The following is a 27,553-nucleotide window of genomic DNA, read 5'->3' on the forward strand; positions in this document are numbered from 1 at the left end:
TACAGGCTCCAGCCACATAGTCATTGTGACGCGTTGTGGTAGCATCAAGCAGACACAAAAGACTACTCCAGGCTTTATTCTGCTAAAAGTCTGTACACACCAGTTTCAGCTGTAATAGTTCCTGAGTGACTGGCTCAGGAGGGGCTGGCTCAGGCATATATTCGGGTCGGCTGATTGACAGCCGGCTAGGTGGAGTCAGCCCCCAAGTGGTCTTTCTGTAGGTACAGAAATTGCCCCCTGCAGTAGGCTACTGGTCATATCACTACAATCCTCTTGATAGAACAACAGGTTCATCCTGGGAATTAACCTGGCAAATCTCATTGTAGTTTCTCAAAGGTACGACATTTGTTTTAGATCAGAGGATGAAAACTGTCTGCAGTATTCCAAGTGAGGCCCCACAAACACTTTGTACAATTAGAACAGGACCTCTTTGTGATAGTACAGATCTATCACCAATGTACATAGTGTATATAGTTACTGTATCTAGACTGTGCTTACAGCGATTGGCTGAGAGCTAAGCCACACCTATTGTCTGGGCCTTAAAGGGTTGTGTCCCTAGCCAGGTCGGATCATTCCGGACTGGTCGGCCACCTGTGAAGAGCTCCTGTCTTTTGCTAATAAAAGCCTTGGTTTGGATCAACAAGTCTTTGGTTCTTTCGACGAGCTCTACACTCTTTTACACTCCAACTCCTTTACAATGAAGGCAAAAATGAAAGCCTTGATTCCCTTTCTAACCAAGAACCTAACTCTGTCTTAAATATACCCTCTGACAGTAACTCAGGTTAAAGCTGCAGCTCCCTGAATTGTGGAACGACATGCATTTTACAAAATATTGCAACTGAAATAATTTTTAATCCTAGGTCTCCTACTCTGGCTAGTGGCAATGGTGGAGGTCCCAAAATCCACATCTTGGCGCGGGTGGGGTTCCACTGATTGGAATATCTGTCAAACCATTGAGTTAGAAAGTTCCCCAATGAACCAGGATTATCCCCAAGGCATTATCAGTGGGTGCACCTATCTCTGCAGAGGTCATAATGTTGAGGCATTAACTAATGAGCTGTCTGAGTTGGTAATATGATGACATCTGAGTAAGATTTGTTCACACGGAGTTCCTTTGATTTACTTTTGCACTGTCTTCTCCCCTGCTTTTTTATCACCCAATTCAGACCCTAAAGTACTTGGCCTTCATTTTGCCACATACATCCTCTTAGAACAGTGGTTCTCAACCTTCTTTTTCCACTCGCGTACCACCTTAAGTAATCCCTTACTAACCACGGAGCATCTATGGCATCCTTTGTGGTTAGTAAAGGATTACTTAAGATGGTATGAGAGTGGGGGAAAAAAGGTTGAGAACCACTGAATTAGAATATTTCAGAGAATTCACTAATGGCCTTCATTTTACATCTGTTGCAGTGTTTATTTCGCAGTCCTTGATAATTCTTTGTGCCATTTTATTTCTGCTCCTCTCCTGGCCCTTTGGATAAAATTAATTTGTGTTTTACTGTGAACTCTCCCTCCTATTACTTTTTAAGGACATGTTTGCATTGAGAAGCAAATCCTTTGAAAGCTTATTTTCCCCCTTGTTTGATTTTACTGTCGTTTACAGTGAGACACTCAGCTCGCACTTTGTTCCTTCAAAGTCAGCTTCCCTTAATCTCAAGGCTTTTGTTTGCATCTGATCTTTCTCTTGACCTTAATGTCAGACTCCATCGTGTCCTACTCACTGTTTGCCAGATGCTCCTTCACCATCTGATCATTAATTTATTCAGGCCCATTACTCATTACTTAATCCCTTGTCAGTTCGATAATGTTGTTCTGGAGAAATGTCCTGGATTCACTTAAAAAGCTCATTTGCAGCTCTCAGCCAAGTGTGAACAAATTAAGATCTCTTGTTGGTAGTTCTTTGCCTTTGCTCTTTGATCTGTTTAAGTGATTATTTGTGGGTGAGCTTGTGACACCTCCCATTGGCTTCCCGTGGAACCTGGGCTGACACACTGGTGTGGCACTGTGGGAATGTTAGGGATGGCAGCACCCTCTCACCTCCACCTCAGATGGGAGGTTGTGGTCCCATTACAGAAGGGAGGAGAGTCGTGGCTAGCTTCCTGTTCAATGTTCATCCCTTGATCACCATTGGAGTTCAGCTATTTAATTGGTGTGGTTTACGTTCGAACACTTTGTTTCAGCCCCATACCAATTGCCTCAGATGGTGGTGGAAACAAGGCCATATGATATATTTAAGTTGAATTTGGGTAAATACTTTAAAAATCAAGAAATGGCCATTTATGTTTAACTAGCACAAGAGGAGAACAGAAGTCAGAATCAGAATTTATTGTCATGAACAAGTCAAGAAATGTGTTGTTTTGCGGCAGCGTCACAGTGCGAACATTGATTAAAAACCACCTTAAAAAAACTAAATAAATATAGAGCACGAAAAGTCAAAGTAAAGCAGTGTCTTTGGTTCATTACTCATTCAGGAACCTGATGGCAGTGGGGAAGGAGCTGTCCTTATGCCACTGAGTGTTCATCTTCAGGCTCCTGTACCTTTTTCCTGATGGTAGCAAAGTGAAGAGGGCATGGCCTTGGTGCTGGGGGTCCTTGAAGATTGAGCCTGCTTTTTAAGACACCGCCTCTTGTAGATGTCTGCAATAGGGAGAAGTCTGGTGCCTGTGATGTCACAGGCCGAATTAACAGCCCTCTGGAGTTTATTCTTGTCCTGAGAGTTGGTGCCTCCTTATCAGGCAGGTTTTGCAACCAGGCAGCATGCCTTCCATGGGACACCTGTAGAACTTTTTGAGAGACTTCGGTGACATACCGAATCTCCGCAAACAGTTCACAAAGTATACCTGCCGGTGAGTCTTTTTCGTGATTGTATTGATGTGGAGGCTCCAGGACAGATCCTCAGAGATGTTGACACCCAGGAATTTGAAGTTCTTGACTCTTTCAACTACTGACCACGACCACCACCCCCCACCCGCCCCCAAAATGAGGACTGGTTCATGTTTTCCCAACTTAATCCTTAAGTCCGTCATCATCTCTTTGGTTTTGCTAGCGGTGAGTACGTCAGCATAGATCTGCCATTGAAGGTTGGGTTAGGCTTGAAGGGCTGAGTGGCCTTCTCTTCCACCACCATCTGAGGCAATTGGTATGGGGCTGAAACAAAGTGTTCGAACGTAAACCACACCAATTAAATAGCTGAACTCCAATGGTGATCAAGGGATGAACATTGAACAGGAAGCTAGCCACGACTCTCCTCCCTTCTGTAATGGGACCACAACCTCCCATCTGAGGTGGAGGGGAGAGGGTGCTGCCATCCCTAACATTCCCACAGTGCCACACCAGTGTGTCAGCCCAGGTTCCATGGGAAGCCAATGGGAGGTGTCACAAGCTCACCCACAAATAATCACTTAAACAGATCAAAGAGCAAAGGCAAGAGATTTTAATTTGTTCATATGCAACTCATTCCCCTTTGATCCTTTTCAGCATTTATTTTACACAAGGGACAGCTTAGAGGCTAATTAAGCTACCTGCACATCTATTTCTGAAGTAATGGTGGGGATAATGTCCCAAAGTCGAACCAGAAGCTTATTGCCTGAACAGAACAGCAAATGGGGCTGGATAACCTTTCTACATCATTGATGTGTTCCTCGGGGTTTTGCCTATTGCTGAATTGTAACTGTGTGCTCAGCAATTCTTGCACCATTATTTTATTTCAAATTTTAGACCTACAGCGCGGTAACAGGCCCTTCCAACCCATGAGCCCATGCTGCCCAAATACATCCCTATGACTTTCTAACCCTTGTGTGTCTTTGGGAGGAAACTGGAACCCCCAGGGAAAACCCATGTAGACACGGGAAGAACATACAAACTCCTTACAGAAGCGCTGGGATCGAATCTGGGTCACTGGAGCGGTAATAGTGTTGTTTACTACCCTAAATGTGGCTCCTGGGTCATATCAGACTTCTAGACTTTGGCCGAACATGTGCCACAATCCTCTCGAGGCAGGCAGGGATGGCCATTCATAGAGTGACTCAAATAATTAAACCTTCTCCATATTCTTTTATTAGAAAGCTTGCTTCATAGTTCTAGAGGGGGAAAAAAAAACCTAGTTTGTATTAAATCCACACCTGAACCTGCTAGCACTTGCAAGTCATTGTTTACATATGACATCCTCTATCCTGGAGCCTGTGTACACCATTGCTCATAGTTATCCTGTATATAGCTGCCTGCATTCTTTATGTTACATGCTACCACTTTACAGCTTGTGTCTCATCCTGTGTAATGTGAATTAGCCAGGTATCTGCCTGTATGTAGCACACGCTCACCTGCATTCTGCACCAGTCAATCTGTAAACAACACGCAGGATACTCTACAGCTCATCTCCCATTGTGAAGTACAGAATGTCTGCCCTTGCAACGTCCTGCAGAGCGCAGGTGTCAACCATTCTACATGCCTTGTGTTCCGGTCAGTGTCAGCATGGTGGTCCCACCTACTTCATGTCGAATCCTCTTTCCTCGGTCCAGCCTGCTGAACTATCATGTGACAGCAGAGGAAAGGGCGACGACCAGAGGTTTGGCAGCAATGCAAGACACAAAGTCTGGCCCGCAGAGCAAGGAAGTTGCAAAAACACAAACAGCCAGAAAGAAAACAGACACAGTGCAAAACTGAACAAGGGGCTTGGGCCAAAGTTCAAGGTCTTGATGAGAGTAGAAACTGTTGTGTGGTTATTTATGACAGGCGTCATCCTTCCCAGCATGCCCTGCTCCCTGTGTTTGTACTGAGTGGCTCTGCTCTTGTCAAACTGGCTGAGATCTTCGATCACAACTCTGCCACCTCTGGTGTCAATGTCAAAGATCCCACTTCACTGTGTCAAAGCAGAGCAGGAGAGTTTCTTCCCAATCTCAGTCCCCAACTCAACGTTTTAAACATTAGATATGCATCAGAATGCCCTGGTGTTTGTTAGAGCTTGCTGTCCCAGATGTTTCCTACTTTACAAGTGGCTGTGTGATACGAATGGGAAATCCTGGAGGTTGTAATGAGAGGCACTGTTTACAGTCTCTTCCATAATGTTTTCCTTTATTTGCCCTTCTGCTCCACAGTTTTCAATTTGTAATCAAACCATTCACACGTAATTACAGTGCACATTCCAGATTTCATTCAAGGTTACTTGCATACATTTTGGTTTGACCATGTGGAAATTACAGCACTTTTTATACATAGTCCCCTCATTTCAGGGCACAATAATGTTTGGGACATTTGGCTTCACTCAAGTATGTTTATCCAAGGAAGACCTCCACTGCTGATGGCAGAAGGATTCTTATCATCATTATGAAGAAAAAGCTCGAAACAACTGCCAACAGATCAGAAATTCTCTTCAGGAGGCATGTGTGGATGCACTGGCTTTGATAGTGGGGGTGCGGGGGGAGCGACCATTTCCCCCGTGCACATTTTGTTCAAAAGTGGCACCTGTTTTTGAACCGTGAGACCACGGCATCTGCAGCAGATTCCGTGGTCTCAGTTCAAAAACAGACACCACTCATCTGCCCTGCCAGCTCCTCGTGTGTGCTCCCTGCTGAATGGGCTATTCGCTGACATTGATCGCATGCGTGAATTGCGCAAACACAAGGCGTGAAAAGAATTTGAACAGTAAATCGGAGAGGGAGGGAGAGCCTGAGAGGCGAGAGATGCAAGTAAAATGTTTTATTTAAAAACTGAATTGATTTGTAAATTGTACACCTTAGTTCAGGTAGGCCAAGGGGAGGGGTCGAAGTCAGGCGTCAGGAGCTCAGGTGACCAGAGCTCCCGACACCCAACTCCAAACCCTCCCCAGTCCCCTCAGCCTACCACCGCACACGCACAGTGTACGTGTGCGGTAATAGACCAATCCCTATCATTTTAATTCAAACATTAAAATATCTTTAATCAAAAAGGGAATGTTTTTACACTAGAGATGTAGGTGAAATAATGAACATAGTGCATTTTCATTATAAAATTCTTTAAAATGTAAAAGATGTGATTTAAAAAAAAAAGCTAATTTTAAATAGTTGAAATTATTAGCGACTCATTCCATCCGAATGGGATGTGATCAATTACAGGAAGGGAGCTGGAGGTGGAAAATGCTATTAAGGCAGATGGACTCTGAGCTCCCTGGAGAGAGAGAGAAAGTTGAAAGGCGGGGGGGGGGGGGGGGGGGGTGAGATGGTACCAGTCTATGCTGCAAACCTCGTCTTGTCTACACGAGTACCATTTTCAGCACTACTGAGCAAAAGACGGGAGAGATTAGCAAGTCTTTCCCTATGTCACGATCAATCTGAAGGACAAATTCACTTACAGCCCAGAGCTTCCTCAACCACTTTGAGGTTGGCAGAAGCAAAGGTTGCCTGGCTATGGCTGCCTGCAAATTTAAGGGGTATGCGCACGTTTGTGCACACGCACAGCTGTGGTCATCGCACCTTTTTCATGTGCTCTCGCTCCCCCTAACATTAAAACCTGTCTGTGTGGCTGGTCAAACCAAAATGTATACAAATAACCTTAAATGAAATGTAATTAATTACATTTGAATTGTTTGATTCGATTGAATCTACTCCTGCCTTGGGGGAAAAAAGCACTGGCTTTATCTATACACCTTATCTATGCCTCTCAGAATCTTGTAGACCTCTATTGTCTCCTCTCATCCTTTGCTCCAAAGAGAAAAGTCCCAGCTCTTCTAAATTGGATAATCTTTCTTTCATGCTGGTTGGAGATAAATATTTCCAGAGCATGTCCCCAACATTGTACAGAGGAATATTTACATGCAATAGGCAGGGGTCATGGCCTAACGCCAAACCAAGGAAAACCCCATCCCCTGGCCGCAGAGTGAGTCTCTCGAGCAGGCTTTGAACCCATTGCCTTCTGCCACTCGAGTGCAAGGGTTGCCCATCTGAGCCTCAGCTGATGGGGCAGTCGAGAGTGATGTGGAGAAGACTGGAATTGGGCTTCAGGGTGAGATTACGTAATGGGTTGTTTGCATTGGAGACTGAGGGGGTGGTGGGGAGAGCTTGGAAGGTGGGAAGGCATGTGCTTGCGTTGGTGAGGTGTTGGCGAGAGCCTGGTGTGGAAGAGTGAAATGGGAAGCAAGGTGGGGAGGGGGTACATTTCAATAGATAGGATGGGTTGGAGGATGGATGAACAAGTTGGGGATGTTGGGGGAGGGGGGCAAGGGAAGGGTTTGTAATTCAGCAAATGTGTTTTTAAGGACACATTTATTTACGCAAGAAACAAATTCTACTTCAAGAATGGAGGAGACAGGACGGGAGGGGGAGTCACGTGATGGAGTAGTGGCCGGTCAGGGAATTCCAGCCCTCTCCGGAAAAGTTTAAAACAGAAAAGTCGAAAGCAACGGGAAGAAGAGAAGATGAAAGAACGTCGGAAGAAGAAGGTGAAGGCCTTACCTGTCCGAGGAGGCCCGCGGCGGAGAGAGAAGCCCGCTCCCTAAGGTCGGTGGAAGTCCCAAGTTCGGGACTACAAAAATGGCTCGTGGAGCCGAGTAAAAGTGCGCAACCGCGCATGAAAAAAAACACACTGACGGGAGGGGGGAACAGCTGAGGAGTCGATCTCCACAGCTGAGAGTGACAGCTGCAACACAGCAACAGGAAGAGAACACAGAAAACAACGAGAACAAGAAAGAAGAGAGCAAAAAGAAAACAAGGAAACAATAGATGGCCAATCCAGAGGAAGAAGAACATAGAGAAATGGAAGAAGAAAGGAAAGGCAGGACAATGGATATTTTTTTTAAAGAATATATGGAATCAGTGAAAGAATGGCAATTACAAGCATTTAATGAGATAAAAAGAAGAATTAAGAGTGCAGAAGAAAAAATGAATAAAATAGAAATGGTCATATCAGAGATAGGAAAAAGAGTGGATAATGTGGAAGAACGAGAAATAATCGTAGAAATGGAAATAGAGGACTTAAAAGAGAAATTAGAAGAATCTAATAAAAAAGTTAAAGAGGCACATGAGCTGTTAGCTCAGAAGATAGATATAATGGAAAACTATAATAGAAGAAATAATATAAAGGTAGTGGGCCTTAAGGAAAATGAAGAAGGCAAGAATATGAGAGAATTTATAAAATATTGGATCCCCAGGGTCCTAGGAAGACCAGAATTACAGGAAGAAATGGAAATAGAGAGGACACATAGAACACTAGCCCCAAAACCACAACCGCAGCAAAAACCAAGATCCATTTTAGTAAAATTCTTAAGATATACAACAAGAGAAAATATATTGGAGAAAGCAATGAAGAAAATAAGAGAAGACAAAAAGCCACTGGAATACAAAGGTCAAAAATTTTTTTTCTATCCAGACATAAGTTTTGAACTCCTGAAGAAGAGGAAGGAGTTTAATACAGCAAAAACGATTCTATGGAAAAAAAAGATATAAATTTATGTTAAAGTAGCCAGCGGTTCCAGGGCAACAAAGCAGACTATTCTCGGATCCAGAGGAAGCACGAAAATTTGCAGAACAACTACAAAACAAGCAGAGAGATGAAGAGATGTAATGAGAATAAAAATGACCACGAACTATATGTATGTGCGTATATGGCTATATACATATATATATATATATATAGATGTGTATGGATATATGTGTATACATGAGTGTATCCGTATTTAGAGGAAAATATATAGAGTATAGATAAGAATTAATAAGGGAATGAAGGGAATAGAGGAAATAAGGAGGGAATTAAAAGAGTGACCTTTGTTATATATGAAAATTGAAATCTTTTCCGGGGAGGGGGCTTGGTGGGGAGGAGTTACGGTCATTGCAAAATCAGTTGACGCTTGCGAGTGAATTCGCAAATCCAAATGGAGAGGGGAAATGTGGTTGCCCGACAAGGGTTAAAGGGCAACTCAGGAGGGGGAGGGGAGAATGGGGTTAAAGAAGTTTTAAATAGGAGAATAAGGAAAATGTTTGATGTTTTAGAAATGTTGTCTTATAAAGTGTTCAAAAAAAGAAAGCAGAAATGGATAAGAAGGAAAGGTGATGATGAGGAAACGGAAAGGGAAGATAAACAAAGTATGAAATGGCTACGTTGAACTATATGACTTTAAATATTAACAGAATACATAACCAAATCAGAAGGAAGAAACTGCTAAATTTACTGAAAAAAGAAAAAAATGATATAGCATTCGTGCAAGAAACACATTTAACTGAAATGGAGCATAAGAAATTAAAGAGAGATTGGATAGGACATGTAACAGCAGCGTCATATAATTCAAAAGCTAGAGGAGTAGCTATATTAATCAGTAAAAATGTACCAATTAAAATAGAAGAGGAAATAATAGATCCAGCAGGGAGATATGTAATGATAAAATGTCAGATATATTCGGAGTTTTGGAATCTACTCAATGTATATTCACCTAACGAAGAAGATCAAAAGTTTATGCAAGATATTTTTTTGAAGATAGCAGACACGCAAGGGAACATATTAATAGGAGGGGATTTCAACCTTAATTTGGATTCAAATATGGATAAAACTGGGGAAAAAAATTAACAGAAAGAACAAAGTAACCAAATTTATAATTAAATCGATGCAAGAAATGCAACTTTTGGATATATGGAGGAAACAACACCCAAAAGAAAAGGAATATTCATATTATTCGGGTAGACATAAAACATACTCAAGAATAGACCTATTTCTGTTATCAGCTCGTATGCAAGATAGAGTAAGAAAAACAGAATATAAAGCTAGAATATTATCAGACCATTCACCCTTGATATTGACAATAGAGTTAGAGGACATCCCTCCAAGAATGTATAGATGGAGATTAAACTCCATGCTACTTAAAAGGCAGGATTTTGGAGAATTCATTGAAAGACAAATTAAAATGTACTTTGAAATAAATAGGAATCAGTGAAAGATAAGTTTATACTACGGGATGCAATGAAAGCGTTCATCAGAGGGCAAATAATAAGTTAAGTTATGTAACCAAGATGAAGAAAGACTATAATCAGGAAACAGAGCAGTTGGAAAGGGAAATAGCAAATATAGAAAAAGAATTAGCAATGAAGGAAGACACAACTAAAAGAAGAGAATTGGCAGATAAAAAAATAAAATATGAAACACTACAAACAAATAAGGTGGAGAAGAACATAATGAAGACAAAACAGAAATATTATGAACTAGGGGAAAAAACGCACAAAATTCTAGCATGGCAGCTTAAGACAGAACAAGCTAAGAAAATGGTATTGGCATCAAGGAAAAAAGACAAACAAATCACATATAATCCAACGGAGATTAATGAAAACTTTAGCGAATTCTACGAACAATTATACCAAACTGAAAATGAAGGGAAAGAAGACAAAATAGATCAATTTTTAACTAAAATTGAACTACCAAAATTACAAATAGAGGAACAAAATAAATTAACAGAACCATTTGAAATGGTAGAAATACAAGAGATAATAAAAAAACAACCAAATAATAAAACACCAGGAGAGGATGGATTCCCAATAGAATTCTATAAAACATATAAGGATTTATTAATTCCTCCCCTCCTGGAAATAATCAACCAGATTGACAAAACACAAATCTTACCAGATTCAGGTTTCTTTCTTTCTTCTTTGGCTTGGCTTCGCGGACGAAGATTTATGGAGGGGGTAAAAGTCCACGTCAGCTGCAGGCTCGTTTGTGGCTGACAAGTCCGATGCGGGACAGGCATACACGGTTGCAGCGGCTGCAGGGGAAAATTGGTTGGTTGGGATTGGGTGTTGGGTTTTTCCTCCTTTGCCTTTTGTCAGTGAGGTGGGCTCTGCGGTCTACTTCAAAGGAGGTTGCTGCCCGCCAAACTGTGAGGCGCCAAGATGCACGGTTTGAGGCGATATCAGCCCACTGGCGGTGGTCAATGTGGCAGGCACCAAGAGATTTCTTTAGGCAGTCCTTGTACCTTTTCTTTGGTGCACCTCTGTCACGGTGGCCAGTGGAGAGCTCGCCATATAACACGATCTTGGGAAGGCGATGGTCCTCCATCCTGGAGACGTGACCCACCCAGCGCAGCTGGATCTTCAGCAGCGTGGACTCGATGCTGTCGACCTCTGCCATCTCGAGTACTTGGACGTTAGGGATGAAAGCGCTCCAATGGATGTTGAGGATGGAGCGGAGACAACGTTGGTGGAAGCGTTCTAGGAGCCGTAGGTGATGCCGGTAGAGGACCCATGATTCGGAGCCGAACAGGAGTGTGGGTATGACAACGGCTCTGTATACGCTTATCTTTGTGAGGTTTTTCAGTTGGTTGTTTTTCCAGACTCTTTTGTGTAGTCTTCCAAAGGCGCTATTTGCCTTGGCAAGTCTGTTGTCTATCTCATTGTCGATCCTTGCATCTGATGAAATGGTGCAGCCGAGATAGGTAAACTGGTTGACCGTTTTGAGTTTTGTGTGCCCGATGGAGATGTGGGGGGGCTGGTAGTCATGATGGGGAGCTGGCTGATGGAGGACCTCAGTTTTCTTCAGGCTGACTTCCAGGCCAAACATTTTGGCAGTTTCCGCAAAGCAGGACGTCAAGCGCTGAAGAGCTGGCTCTGAATGGGCAACTAAAGCGGCATCGTCTGCAAAGAGTAGTTCACGGACAAGTTTCTCTTGTGTCTTGGTGTGAGCTTGCAGGCGCCTCAGATTGAAGAGACTGCCATCCGTGCGGTACCAGATTCATGTAAAACAGCAATAATTACAGTAATACCAAAGCAAGGGAAAGATCCACTCGCACCAGCGTCATATAGACCAATATCATTACTTAACACAGATTATAAGATAATAGCTAAACTATTAGCAAACAGATTAGCAGATTATGTACCTAAAATGGTAAATCTAGACCAAACTGGATTTATTAAAAAAAAGACGGACAACAGACAATATTTGTAAATTTATTAACTTAATTCATGCAGTAGAAGGGAGTAAAGCGCCAACAGTAGCAGTTGCTTTAGATGCAGAGAAGGCCTTTGACAGCATAGAATGGAATTATTTATTCAAAGTATTGCAAAAATTCAGTTTACCAGAGAAGTATATTAATTGGATTAAAGCATTATATAAGGGGCCATTGGCGAAAGTGACAGTAAATGGATATATATCAAAGCAATTTAATTTAAGCAGATCAACAAGGCAGGGATGCTCACTATCACCCTTATTGTTCGCGTTAGCTATAGAACCACTAGCAGAATTGATAAGAACAGAAAATAAAATAAAAGAGATAAAAATAAAAGACAAGGAATATAAAATCAGTTTATTTGCAGATGATGTTATAGTATACTTAACAGAACCAGAATTATCAATAAAAGAATTATATAAGAAATTGAAGGAATATGGAGAAGTGTCGGGTTATAAGATTAACGCAAATAAAAGTGAGGCAATGCCAATGAATAATGTGGATTTCTCAAAATTTAAGAAGGAATCACCATTCAGATGGCAAATGCAAGCAATAAGATACCTAGGTATACAAATAAATAAAAACCTCGGCCATCTATATAAACTCAATTATTATCCACTAATGAAAAAAATTACAGGACGATTTAGAGCATTGGAAAGATTTACCACTAACACTAATAGGAAGGATAAACTGTATTAAGATGAACATTTTCCCAAGGATACAATACCTATTTCAGGCATTGCCAATACACTTGACAGAGAAATTCTTCAAGGAGTTAAAGAAAATAATAAGGAAATTTTTATGGAAAGGGGGGAAACTGAGGATAGCACTAGATAAATTAACAGAATGGTATAAACAAGGAGGCTTACAACTGCCAAACTTTAAAAATTATTATAGAGCAGCACAATTAAGATACCTATCAGATTTTTATAAAACAAGGGAAAAGCCAGACTGGACTAGATTAGACCTAGATAAAATAGGGGAGAAGATACCTGAACATATATTATATAAATGGGATGAAAAATTGGTACAACGTAGGAGTTCTCCAGTATTACATCATCTGCTCAATATTTGGAAGAAGATTCATGTAGAAAGGAATAAAACAAATTACCAATGACCAAATCTAATACTGACGCAAAATCAGTTAATCCCTTTTACAATAGATAACCTTTCCTTTAGAGAATGGGAGAAAAAAGGGATCAAAAGAATAGAAAATTGTTTATTATTCTTTGAACAAATGAAGGATAAATATAATATAACTCAAGATACAGTGTTGGCATATTACCAACTGAGATCCTACTTGAAGGACAAATTAGGAAGCAGTCTGAGGTTACCAGAGGGAAGTAATTTTGAATATGTGATTACAGATACAATGATAATCAAAAAATTTATAACAAATATGTATATTAAACTGCAAGAAAAGGAGAATGAGGAAACAAATGGTAAAACTAAACAAAAATGGGAACAAGATTTAAATATAAAGATAAAGAAGGAAACATGGGAGAAGTTATGCTCTGGAACTATGAGAAATACAATAAACACGAGGTTACGTATGATACAATATAACTGGATACACAGGCTATACATTACACCTCAAAAGTTAAATAAATGGGACCCAACAGTATCTGACAGATGTTTTCATTGTAAAAAAGAAATGGGAACAACAATTCATGCAATCTGGACATGTGAGAAAGTAGAAAAATTTTGGGAAGATCTAAACCAGATATTAAATAAAATTACAGAAAACAATATACCAAAAAACCCAGAGATCTTCCTCCTAAGTATCATAAAAAACAAAGAATTTGGACTTGATTTGGATGGTGCACAAAAAAGATTTGTTAAGATAGCTCTAGCTGTAGCAAAAAAATGTATTATGTCAACCTGGAAATTAGAAGATAATTTGAGAATACAACACTGGTATATAGAAATGAATAAATGTATTCCATTAGAAAAAATAACATATAATTTAAGAAATAATATTGAAATATTTGAACAAATATGGGAGCCATACATGAAACACAATAGAGAAAACCTACCAGGGACATCTATCACCTAAAATAACGAAAGGAGAAGGAAATGAAAAGAATTGACTCAGTGGAATTTCTTGTTTATTTTTATTGAATGACAACATTGTTTGACTGGTTTAATGTATCTTAGATTTTGAATGGGGGGGGAGGTAGGGAGGGTGGGATGGGAGGAGGGAGGGAGGGGGGAGAAAATGACACTGTATATATTTGAAAAGGAAAATGTATGTATCTTGGTCAATGTGGTTTATGGTGTGAAAAATAAAAAAATTTTAAAAAAGAATGGAGGAGACAGGAAGTATATTAATATTCATACCTTGATGAAGGGCACAGGCCTGAAATGTTGGTTACCTGTTGTGATGTTTCTTTTATTACAATAAAAAACTTAATTTCCTTTTAAAACAACTAGATTTATTAACTAAAAACAGAACACACACACTTGCAGATCTCATGCGAAGGCATTCATCTTGAATCTACTAAAGATGCAACAACATTCGCAAGGTACAACAGTCCTGTCCCTCCCCCTTCCCCCAGTCAAGTCCTGTCCCTCCCACCCCCCACCCCACCACTGCACCAGGTCCATCCATTTCCCTTCCCCCCCCCCCCCCACCTGCTACCCGGTCCTCTTTTCCACCACCACCTCCCCCCCTCCCCTGCTTCCTGTCTCTCCACCCTCCCTCCCACCTGGTCCCATCACTCCCGTGCCCCCCATCCCCACCCCCTCCCGGTTCTGTTTCTCCAAATATGCCTATCCTTCTAAAGGCACCTGATTTCTATCGAAGGGACCCGGATGATCGCTGCAGTGAGTCAGGCCTTTGCTGATGGCAGAATTGTGTGAACCTGTGTTGCCCCCTGATGTCAGCCACAGCCTGGGCTTATCCCTGTTGATTGTCTTTATTGCAGGAGCTTGCTCAAATCACCCTCGCACTCTTGGCCATTCTGCCTGAGCACTGACGTTCCCCGGAGCTCCCCGACGCACCCATGGTTTTTGGCGGCACTGCACAGGCATGTCACAGGCTCGATTCCTCATTCTCCTTGTAGCACTGTCCATGAACTTTCAGGTAAGGAGGATGAGTCTGCTCCTCCATCTTGTGTGAACTGCTTGTTAACTGGGGCTTGGGCAGTGAATGGGTGACCAGTGGCTGTTTGTCTCCTTCTGATCCCTGACAGTGTGATCACAATGGGACATGCCACTCTGCACATTGTGGGTCTTGAACTAACACCTGAGGTGGCAGAAATGGGTACTTCCCCACCAGGACTCCCAGCTGAGGAGTCTCTTAAATAGGAGCTGAAGTCGCATAAACTCCTTAAGGATCGCCGCTCTCACAAACCACCTTCTATATCTTCAGGATTCCTTTATTGTCATGTAATAAAGAAGTGTAATATTACACAGAATTTACTTTCATCTGCTGTAAGCGAAACAGATTCACCATTGGTAGAAATTGCCTGAAACACCTTACAGTCAGGGAAAGAGAAGCAAAGTCCCCTGAGAGACACCGAGTGTCTGTGGATTTGCCTCCAGTGCTCCTGCAGCCTCCATAGCCACACAGTGTCCAGTCTAAACCATCAGCAGTCCGAGCTCCAGATCCTAACCTGACACGGTCAGGAAACCTTCAGAGCCCTTGGCACCTTCTCACGTCCTGGTTCTGATACCTGGTAACCTCCTTCAGCCAGTCTCTAGCCAGTGTCCAGTAGTACAAAGCCTGGCGTGAATCCCTCGACCACAGATGCCTGCAGCTTGCATGGGTTCCTTGCCTTGAGTCACCAACACCTGTGTGTTCTTCAGCCACAGAATCCCTCACTGGTCCGCCGTAGTCACTGACGCATCTCCTCTCTTCTCCTCAGATGGGGGAGGGTATTCTCCCTGTATTTTGATTCCCTGCACCAGTCCTCTGCTTCCCTGGAGTCTGCAACCCCTGGTGGCCTGCTGCTGATCATAGGCACGGCCGTCTTGGGCGCAGACCCAGTGGTCGTGGGATTTTTAAATAAAACTATCATAGGCTCCTTTAACAGGCCGCTTTCAAGCCTGTAAAGAGCTGACGGCAGTCAGACTGGGTGGTTGGACCCTGTGGGAGTCTCCGCTCTCTGCATGTGCACACCAGCTGTGACAGCAGCGCCGCCATTTTATGGATCTGTGGATAAAGCCATGAAATCATAGAGCACAGAAACAGGCCCCTTTGGCCCACTGTTCATCTACACTAATCCCATTTACCAGTGCTTGGTCTATAGCCTCCAGTGCCATGACAGTTCCCCCTCCTTGTCCTGACAATTCTCTACCTCTGCCACCTTCTCAGCCAGTGCGTTCCTGATTCTGATCTCTGGATGGAAAATTCTTCCTCAAATTCTCTTTCAATTTCTCACTTCTCTCCTCAAACCCTTGCCCTTTAGTCTTAGACATTTCTGCTATTCCTACTATCTCTCCTTTCCATGTCCTTCATAATTTGTACACCATCCATAGGCCTCCCTGAATCTGCTTCCATTCCAAGGGAAACCCAACCCAGATTACCCCTCTCATGACTGAAACATTCGGAGCCAGGGAATCCCTCAGCACCTTGCAGGAGGTTGGGATTGCATTGGAGACTGGCAGGTCCTGCCCTGAACTGCCAGTGGTTCCACAGTGCTACACCAGCTGAAAATGACCCAAAGGGATACAAAGGTCTTTGGGGTCTCCATGTATATCCAGGATCTGGTGTTACTGTGAGGCAGGATTGATCCCCGATCCCTAATGCACATTCCACACAAGATGAATTTTCATGGAGTGTACAACATGGAATCATCCTTCATTCTAACCAAGTTGCCCATCTGGTCCCAGTTGCATTGGCCTATATCCTGACAACCTTTTCTGATCCATGTACCTGTCAAAATGTCTTTTAATGCTTTGTTCTGTCTTCTTTCTTTCAGAGGGCCTCAGCTGTAGTCCTGGAGAACACCTTGGAAAAGTGGCAAAGATATTCAGATGCCTGCTTTAGAAACATGTCCAGGGACTCCCAGTCAAAAGGTAGGATCTCCGGTGCTACTTAGCAGGCTTAGCTTTTTGTGGTAGCTGGCCTGGTTTGGTGCCCTCCTCTCCATCCCCGGGAACAGCACTCCACCTCTTGTCAAGTGAGGTCACTAGTGGTGATGAAGTTTCTGAGACATCCAAGTGAGATGCTCAGACACTGCACAAAGCTGGGGCTGGGTGGATGCAGAGGAACTGGTTACTGTTGCTTTCAGCAACTTAAAGGGGCAGGCCTTCTCTTGGAGGAGGCTGAGTCTTCCTATTTGGTTTCCATGAGTAAACCCCTCATGCCTGATAACCTGTGTGGCTCTCTGTGTCCCATTCCATCACAACTCTTGCATTTGGGATTGTTATCCTCCATTCTTGCCAAGTGCAAAGATAATGGCCCAGAATTTCTTGTCGACACTTTCCAACACATCAGGTCCTTGTGAGGAGCTCCAACACTAGCAGGCTCTTCCTGATCTAAATCACGCTAAGCAGCTGTAATCCTTTGGACTCCATGTCCCAGTTTTCAGGGACTATCAACAAGCGCATATACTCTATGTCCCAGATTTCCAGGACTGATTTTATACCCAACCACCAGTTGGTTTGTGCTGGTGTTCGCTCAGTAGAATACCCATGGACCTAGTACAGAGTATGTATTATGAAAGGTTAAAAATGAGAGTCCCATGGGTTAAGCCAGTATCCTGCAGACTGTCAAATGACTTCAATATTTGTGGCTGAATCTCAAAATCTATTATAAAGTAGCCACATTACTTATTTTTTAAAATTAATAAATTAAAACAAAACTAAAATAAATTACAACTCCATATAACTTAAAATCAGTTAATTCAGAAAGGTGTGAATTATGTGAAACTTACCTCTACCTCACAGCCATTGAAAAGAGAGGAGTCGCTGCGTGAGCTTTAGGTGACCCTGTCTACATTGGGGCAATGCAGGGAGCTGAGGTTCGATAAACTGGGCTCGACGTAGGGATCACTGCGTCAATTCTTGGGATGTCATTATGACAGAGATTGTCAGGTGTCTGAATAGTTAGGGTTATGGGGCGAAGGCAGAGGAATGGAGCTGAGTGGGAGAATGAACCAGCTTATGATGGAATAGTAGAACAGACTCGACAGGCTGAATAACCAACGTCTGTTCCTTTTTCTTATGGTCTGTGATTTCCTGGTTCCCATGGCTCGGTCAGGAATCCCCAACTTCCTGTTAGTTACAGCAACACACACACAGCCCAAGAACACACAAAAATAGGAGCAGAAGGATATTCAGTCACTCCCCTCTTTTCAACTTGATTATGGCTGGTCTGTGCTGACCTCTATCTCTTCGATGCCAGTTCCTCACAGTCCTCCATTCCTCAGTGTTTCAAAAGTCTATCAACCTTTAAATATTTCTATTGATCTATGCTCCCAGCTCCAGAGGTTTATTGCCCTCTGAGATGAAATTTCTATTGGTTCATTGGTTCATTCAAGCTATAGCCCCCTCTCCAATACTTTCCCATGTACAGAGAATTGTCAAGTTTATTGTCTGATTGCACGTTAAGCATGACAAAACGGTCCTCGGTGCAAAATGCAGACTCGCAACTAGACATAACACACATACAGACAATCAATGCATATGCAGGATGAGTATTTCATCTACACAAAATAAATATTAGTTCATGTATATGAGAGTCTCGGGTGGTTAGTATGAGCAGTTCCTTTGGTCGTTCAGCAGTCTCACTGCCCGTGGGAAGAAGCTGTTCTTCAGCCTGGTGGCGCTGGCTCTGATACTCCTGTATCTCTTCCCCGACAGGAGCAGCTGACAGATGCTGTGTGCAGGATGGAAGGGGTCCTCAATGATTTTGCGCACCTTCTGCAGACAACAATTCCAGTAGATCACATTGATTGTGGGGGGGGGGGGGGAGGGAGATACCTGTGATCCTCTCTGCCACTCTTATGGTCCTGTGGATTGACCTCTGATCCATTTCCCTGCATCAGATGTACAACACTGTGATGCAGCCGGTCAAGACTCTCTTGATAGAGTTCCTTTAAAAGATTAACATAATGATGACTTGCTCACTTCTATCTTCTCAGGAAGTGCAGTTGATGTTGAGCCTTCCTAACAAGTGAGGAGATGTTGAGCATCCATGACAGGCCATTAGTTAATTGCTAGCAATGGAAGGTTATAGGTGTGAGAGAAGAAAGGGTTAGATCGAGGATAGGTTTACATGGGTTGATACAACATCGAGGGCCAACTGTGCTGTTTTATTTGTGATTGGTGCAGTGGCTAAATTACTGCACCTGTATCCCAGGGAGTTCAAATCTAACAGCAACCAGTTCACCAGGATCACAGAGTGGAATAACAAGCTGTGTGTTTTTCACAAGATGGCTACTCTGTCTTCGGGCACACAGCAGTTAATTTGTGCCCAACAAGCTCCCACAGTCAGGAGATAGTGATGAGGTAACCTGTAATTGTGATGTTGTGGGATGTATTGATATGGGGGGAGGGCGGGGGGGGGGTGGGGTGACATATATCAATGTTTTTCATGCAGTGGAACTTCCATATCCCCCAGTGATGGAGGACCTCTGGTTAACATTTCACTCACAATTGAGTGTCAAATGACTTTTGAACAGGTCTTGTATCCACAAACAACACAGAAGTGTGCCAGAAAAACTCAGGAAGTCAAAAGACTCAGGCCTGAAATATTGATTACCCTTTGCTCCTGACAGATGCAGTGTGACCTGCTAGGTTTTTCCAGCACGTTTGTGTGTTGAACTCAACACCAGCATCTGCAGACTTGCCTTGCTTAACCACAACCTTCTGATGCCTCAGGAAGGGAGTCGCCCACCAAACATTAGTTCCTTTAACTCCACTGAGCTTCTTTAGTTCACCCCTAATCATTTGCTCTCTCTCCCTAGGTGTGGTGTGCAACCGGACCTTTGATAAGTATGCCTGTTGGCCTGACGGCCTCCCAAATACCACTGTGAATGTCTCCTGCCCGTGGTACTTGCCCTGGTACAGTGCAGGTAAATGCCTTAGACCTTCAGTGAACTTTCACAGTCAACCCTTGAATGGATCTCAAGTAAACCAGAGGCTGTGACTAAATCTAGGAGACACAATGAACTGTTTTAAGCCTATAATATGAGATTTCCACAACGAGGTTAGACTGGAGTAAAACACGAAGGTCTGCAGATTCTGTGGCTGAAGTAAAAACACAATGTGGGAGAAACTCAGCAGGTCAAACAGTGTCCTTTATGTAGCAAAGATAAAGATACAAAACCAACTTTTCAGGCTTGAGCCCTTCATCAAGGTATGAGCAAAATGTAGTCAGGTGTCTGACCATTTTGTTCAGGCACCTGCCGACATTTTGTTCATACCTTGAAGGGCTCAAGCCCGAAACTTCTTTGCTACACTGTTTGACTAGCTGAGATTCTCCAACATTGTGTTTTTACTAAGGTTAGACTGGATCAGCCCAGTAGTTCTCCTTGTTTGAGAGGATGTTTGACAGGATGCATCAGGTTAGTGACAGCTATATTTAGGGTAAAGTGAAATGGATGGTTCGAGGACTAGGGGAGTGAAAGGCACAATAGGGATGAGAGGAAGAGTTTTTTACTCAGATGATCTGATACTCCCTGCAGAGGAGATGGAAACCAAGTCACTCAATAGCCTCAAATGGCAAATAAATATTTACCTGGTGTACCTTCAAGAAGAAGGTGAGACTATGGGGGAGAATGGGGATGAATAGTGAATAATAGGCTGTCTGGAACAGTCTCTTCCTGTTTCTTAATTCCAAAAGACTGGTTTCTGTGGGCAGATCAGTCTTTGAGCATTGGGTAAAAAACACAGAAATGCTGAAGGAATTCAGCTGGACTTGCAGTGACCACAGGAATGTGAGTTTTTACTACAATCTCGTTGTCTGTAGATTTTCATGTTTCAGTCTTTGAGCATTCCCCATACCCTTGATCATCCCACTCGCTGACCAATTCTCCATGTCTCTCTCTTGTAGTGCAAGGGGGCTTTGTGTTCAGGAAGTGTGGGCCGGATGGCCAGTGGGTGATGGACTCTGTGAAACAGCCATGGAGGGACAGCAGCCAATGCAAAATCGACCCCAAGGATGACCGAGCTCAGGTATGTTCCCGAAGCTGGCCAGCTGGGGTAGGAATTGTGGCCTCATCCCCATGGTTAGAAATTGGCCTTGGGTAGTGTTGTAAACCCATTTGGATGAACTGAGTGGCCATGTGTCCAGCCCAATATTTCCAGCTCAATGGACATTGGGTGGAAATGGAATCCCATCATTCACATTTTGCCCAATAGAGAAAGAGCAGCCCAAGTCAGCTAAATTGGATTGAATCTTCCACAGAGCACCACAGGCACAATGAACTGAATAGCACCCTCCTGTATGGCATCATTCTGAGAAAGGATACAACATGCCAGCAATACCGTGAAGCTTCTACGGAGAAACAGGATTAGTGGTTCCAGTGGAAGCAGAGAAGGAGAACAAGAGAAAGTTTGGTGAAGCCTTCTCAATTTCCTGTTATAACTGGAACCACTAATCCTGCCAGCCTCCTCCTATCCCATCCCACTCCATTATCTTCTCCGTAATATTTATTTGCCAGTACTAATTCACTGAATTGTTTGTCTGGTCCCTTGCATCTCCAGTACTACTGGGACTTTTTATTGAGTCTTTTGTGAAGACAGGACAGAGAATATCATTTAATTCCTCTGCTATTTCCTTATTGTCCATTATAAATGTTCCCATTTTAAGAAATTTAGACATACAGCATGGTAACAGGCCATTTCAGCCCACAAGTCATCTGACACCCAATTGACACCCAATTAACCTACACCCCCAGTACGTTTCGAATGGTGGGAGGAAACCGTAGCCCCTGGGGAAAACCCACGCAGACATGGGAGAATGTACAAACTCCTTACAGACAGCGCTATAAATGCATTGTGCTAACTGCTACGCCAACCTTGCCGTGTTTCTGTCAGTTAATTCTTCTTACATATGGGTACTGTTTCAATCTGGATTTTGTTTCTCGCCCGTTCACCCAACATGTATTCTGTTTCCCTTTCCTTCTCTTGGTTGAATTCTAAAATGTCCCAATTCTGGGGTTTGTTGTTTTAGAGCCTTGTCCTTCGATTTAATACTCTCTTTAACTTTTCCTGTGATCCCCCACTTTGTGTCTTTGTGCTTTAAAGGAATGGTGCTGTCTCACACATTGTGAACTGTTACACTCTTTAATGCAGTTTCCAGAATTTGACATGGCAGATCAGCCACGATCTTATTGAAGAGAGGAACAGATTTGATGGGCCAAATGACCTATTCCTGCTTTTTTTTATATTCCTATGTAAACTGTCATCCCTACTTCCATAGTTTCCTTTGATTTGTTATATTTTCCAATGTTGATTTCCAATGATTCGATGTAAAATCACAACGCTGGAGAAACTCGGCAGGTCAAATAGCATACTTTATATATAGTAAAGATACACAACCAATGGTTCGGGCTTGAGCCCTTCATCAAAGTTTGAGAAAAATGTCATCAGGCATCCAAATAAAATGGACCGTTTTATTCAGGCATCTGCCTACATTTTACTCGTACCTTAATAAAGGGCTCAAGCCCAAAACGTTGGTTGTGTATCTTTGCTATATAAAGCATGCTATTTGACCTGGCGAGTTTCTCCAGCGTTGTTGTTTTTACTTCAGCCACAGTGTCTGTAGACTTTCAAGTTTTACTTCCAATGCGTTTTTTTGCCAGACTTTCATTACCAGTCTTCATTTGCAGTCTTACCCCATGGTGCTACTGAGGGCACTCCACAAGTAGTTTCATCCCTGTTAAATGAGGCAAGGTATACCTTTCCTTTCTCTCCTTGACTATGCTGGTCCTTCATCACGGTTTGGTGTAATCCCTGGAACTCTCTCCCCACAGGCACATTGGTAAATCTTTCCCTGAGTTCACCATCTTCATCTCAAGGGGAGTGCAATGAATACTGGCCTCGCCAGTGTTGCCCACGAAAAGGAAATAGTGCTTTGGTCCCAGTTGTGCATAGCCCTGTATGCCTTTAATAATCAATACTCTTCTCACTCTTCAGCAAGAACAGGGCAGGATTCTGGATGGTTTCATAGTGATGTACACAGTCGGATTCTCACTGTCTCTGGGAACCCTAGTGCTGGCTCTGGGAATTCTCGTGGGATTCCGGTAAGAATGCATCACACTCCCCACAGCTCTCTGATTGTCCAAAGTGAAGTACAGATCCCTGTGCCACACTGCCTGATTCAGTTAGCTCATCTCCGGTCACTCAATCTAGTATTGTAATCGCATCCCGTGCCTCTGTTGTTCTACTGTATATACTTGTATAATCGTCAAATGTTTTAGACCACTGTTTTGGGCCAAAAAAGGGTGGGGTTGACTTTTACACTGGTCAAACATTTGACCTCGTAAGAGTTGTTCAAGGCATCAGGAGCTCGGATGGCCAGGATGGGATGTTAAGTCTGTGGTCAGGGCGTTGGGAGCACAGATGGGTGGGCGGCCAAGGTGAGGATCCACAATTGGGAGCTCAGGTGGGCGGGTCGCCAGGGCATCAGGTGCTTCAGTAGGCAGGTGGCTGTGGCATCGGGAGCTCTGGTGGGCAGGTGGCTGGGGCGTTGGGAGCTCTGGTGGGCAGATGGCTGGGGCGTCAGGAGCTCTGGTGGGCAGGCGGCTGGGGCATCAGGAACTATGGTGAGCAGGCATCCAGGGCAAGGCTCCGCTGTGTGTCAGGAGCTCCAGGCACTGGGGGCAGCCAGCTGGGGTAAATATCCACAGCCGGGAGCTCTGAAGGATGGGTAGCTGGGGTGTCGGGAACTCTGGTGGACAGATGCCGAGGGTGTCAGGAGATCTGGTGGGTGAGCAGCCAGGGGCATCGGGAGGTCCAGGGACAGGTGGCTGGGGCTTCAGGAGGTTCGGTGGGTGGGTGGCCAGGCCGTCGGGAGCTTGGGTGGTGGACAGGAAGGGAAAAGGTCTGCTTTCGGGGTGTCGGGTATCCGGAAGACAGTCGGATGAGGTGAGGCTCTGCTATCAGGGTGTTGGAAGCTCTTTTTTTTAAACTTTATTTAAGATTTTATAACATGAATAACATATAGGATTACATTTTAAAAAAATTAAGAATAAAATAATAAAATTACAATACAATATCAATAATCTAAATAAACTATACCCTCCCCAATAATTATTACACATTAATAACCCACTCAAATTAGTCCAACCCCCCCTCCCCCAAAATAAAGAGTGAAGAATTAATAAAGGTAATAATATATGTGAGAAAAAAAACCCACTTACAAAAAAAAATAAAAACATAACCGATTAAAATACTAACAAAAAGAAAAGTAATTAATACTAAGATATCAGACTTAAAAAACATATTTAAATCAAACTTAAATGCATATATTTAACAAACAGAGTTAAGATGAAACATATATTTAACTCAAACTTAATATAAAAAATTAGTAAAGTTAGTAACATTATCTATCAAAAATTCTTAAACAATAATCAATTCTTAAAAAAAATTGTAGCATGAAAAAAAACTTTCTCTATAGAGATAAACATTCACCAAATATCAACTAACTTCACATCTATCATCATATTAGTCACATAAACCACCATCTTAAAACAAAATTCAAACCTCATTAAGCATTGTACAATTCAATTTTAGTACTCTTCCACCATTTTTCCCTTTTACTCTTGAATACTTATCCAATAAAAGCTCCAATACCACATTTAAATATCCCCAATCATTACGTTAAAATTTGCATATCCAAATAATAAAAACACATCTACAACAAAAACTATATCTTCAACAAATGGAGCATAAACCACAAACAAAATTCAAGCCTCATTAAGAATTGTACAATTCAATTTATAACTTTCACCATTATTCCCTTCGATCTATAACTAAAATAGCAAAATAATATACACCAGAATTACCATTCCTTTCAGCTTAAAGTTGAAGAAAAAATATTAAAAAAAAACTTATCCATCCCATTCACATTTAAATTTCAGATATTCCTTATCTACTGAATAAACTTTACAAAAAAAACACATCAATTTTTAGTTTTTTAAACAGTCAAATACTTTCTTATGCTTTTTTTAAATATTTAAACAAAAAAAAAACCCCTTCACTCTTTAATCTAATAATACAAAAAAAAAGGAAAAAAAAACAGGTAGGAAGTTAAAAATACCCCCTCCCGTCTAAACCGCGGAATGCGGTAACTCCCAAAAAAAATGGGTGTGAGATAACTCGCATGTAGCAGATGACTTTCAGGAAATAGTGCCTATCCAGTTCTCTCCCCAACTCTTAAACTAACATCCTCATTATTTAATATCCCTTTTTTTTAAAAAAAAACATTAGAAAAAAAAAAGGACAACTCTTCTTTTAATCAGCTCCAACTGCCGAGTTACCATTACAACCATTCCTTCTTGGAGCACGGCTCTTTTCTTCCATCTCTTGTCTCCTTAGAGATCGCGGCGGACTATGTCTCTGTTGAAACTGAGTAATTGGCAGCTCTTGAGCAAATGCTATAGCTTCCTTTGGAGAATCAAAGAACTTTGGTTGGCAACCATCTTGAAAAACCTTCAAAACAGCTGGATATCTAAAGGTTGCCTTGTAACCTTTCTTCCACAACAACTCTTTAGCAGGATTGAATTCCCGTCGTTGGAACATAACTTCTTGACTCAAATCCGCATAGAAGAAAACTCTATTATTTTGAATCATCAAGGGTGATTTTCTCTGTTGTGCATTTCTAATAGCCACTCGTAAAATTATTTCTCTGTCATAATAATTCAAGCAATGAACCAAAACAGGTCTTGGACTTTGACCTGAAATAGGTCTTCTACGCAAGGCTCTGTGAGCACGTTCCAGTATTATACCTTCCGGGAAATGTTCTTGACCCAACACCTGCGGAATCCATTCAGTAAAAAAATTTTCTTGGGTCTGGTCCCTCCATACCTTCCGGCAAACCAATAATCTTTATATTGTTCCGTCTGGATTGGTTTTCCAAATAATCAATCTTTTTCACCAAATTTTTATTTTGAGTTTGTAAGTCTTCGACCATTTTGGTCACATCAAAAACTTGATCCCGTATTTCGTCTATATCTTCTTCACACGAATTAAATTTATCTCTCACTTCAAGCTTAAAAGCTCCAAACTCAGCCATCTGTTGAGAATGTATTTTCACCAAAGTATTAAACCTAGTACCAAGTTCAGTCATAATCTTGAATAATCCCTGCATTGTATAAGATCATTTAGATTCAAGATTCACAAAAATCTTTTCAATTGGAAGAGATTTTGGCTCAACAGATTCCTGCTTCTTCTCCAAAGGATCTTCTATTCCTTCCTTCATTCTGGTTGCCCTTGTAGTATGACTGCATGTGGAAACCCCAGCCACAGCCTCTTCAGCAATGATTGGAGGATGCTGGCCAGGGTTTTCCCCAGTCCATAATGTATTAAATTCTCCCAGTACATCAAGTTGTATAGGTTCTTGTATCTCAAGAGATGCAGTTTGCAGCGCCACCTCTACAGTTGACAAATGCCTTTGAGTAACTCTTTGTTCTAAAGGCTGTTTGGCGCCCTCTTTAGGGGGCTCTACCGATGTAACATAGAGCTCTACATCCGAACACTGTACCTCTCTCCTGGGATCCATTTCACGCTGAGTCCCGGTGTCTTTCCTGTAGGTAGGCTCCAAAACATGAACTTTTGGAAAATGTAGTTTTTTGATGATCTGTTGTCGTTTTTTTTTTGCTCTTTTCCACCAATTGTACCATCATAAGTTAAATTAACAGCACTGAAGTTATCTAAACTTTTAAAGAATTTTAATGGGCATTTCTAGACAAAACAATAAGATAGAGTCGGGAGAGGACTGGAAGGCACGTCTGATCCTTACGCCATCTTGCCACGCCCCCGGGTGTTGGGAGCTCTGATGAGTGGGCAGTCGAAGCATAAGGAGCTTGGATGAGCAGGCAGTCGGCATCAAAAATAGGGGTGGGGGTGTTGACTTTTACTCGAGTATATTCGGTAATCTTTCCCCTCTGCTATATCCCATGTCTCCAATATGCTCACCCTACTCCTCAAATATAGCATCACCATCCCTCAATTTTACTGACAATGCCCCTTGAGTTTACTCTCCTCCCCATCTTGGTGTCCTGACCATTTGCTGCCAGTAAGCACTGAGTTGGGTGATGTGCCCTGGAGCTTTCTTTTTTTGTTGGAGATGCAGCCTCATTAAAAATAATGGGGGATAGGGGTTAGTGCCCCACCATGTCTAGTCCCCCCCCCCACCAAATTCACAGAAGCTTCCAGCCTTGTAGGAAGGTAATTGCACAATCACATTACCTGATGGTATCTAATCCAGTGGTTCTCAAACATTTTTTTCCACTCACATTCCATCGTAAATCATAAAAAGTAAAAACACAACGCTGGAGAAACTCAGCAGGTCAAACAGTGTCCTTTATGTAACAAATATGGAAATACATAACCAACGTTTCAGGCTTGAGCTCTTCATCAAGGTCGGATGCCTTGGTGCTCTGTGTAAGGGATTACTTAAGGCGGTATGTGAGTGGGGGGAATAAAAGGTTGAGAACCACTGATCTAGTTCTTAGTCTCTCCAATATGTGGATGAGTTCTTCC

General features: G+C 42.4%; 1 protein-coding gene across 12 annotated transcripts in view; it reads left to right on the forward strand.

Moving 5' to 3' along the window:
- gcgra (glucagon receptor a) overlaps positions 1-27,553 on the forward strand; it is a 113,952-nt gene that overhangs the window by 25,514 nt on the left and 60,885 nt on the right. For 9 of the 12 annotated variants that reach the window (XM_069929701.1, XM_069929706.1, XM_069929707.1 and 6 more), the window contains exons 2-6: positions 14,821-14,978; positions 16,819-16,915; positions 19,810-19,917; positions 20,898-21,019; positions 22,985-23,091. In XM_069929701.1, coding sequence (XP_069785802.1) covers positions 14,925-14,978; positions 16,819-16,915; positions 19,810-19,917; positions 20,898-21,019; positions 22,985-23,091 — 488 coding nt within the window. In that variant the 5' untranslated portion in view covers positions 14,821-14,924. Of the gene's footprint in view, positions 1-14,326; positions 14,419-14,820; positions 14,979-16,818; positions 16,916-19,809; positions 19,918-20,897; positions 21,020-22,984; positions 23,092-27,553 lie in introns of all 12 variants that reach the window. The other 3 variants (XM_069929699.1, XM_069929698.1, XM_069929702.1) reach the window with 2 other exon arrangements.

This window comes from Narcine bancroftii, chromosome 3, assembly GCF_036971445.1.
Source record: "Narcine bancroftii isolate sNarBan1 chromosome 3, sNarBan1.hap1, whole genome shotgun sequence".
Classification (NCBI taxonomy): domain Eukaryota; kingdom Metazoa; phylum Chordata; class Chondrichthyes; order Torpediniformes; family Narcinidae; genus Narcine; species Narcine bancroftii.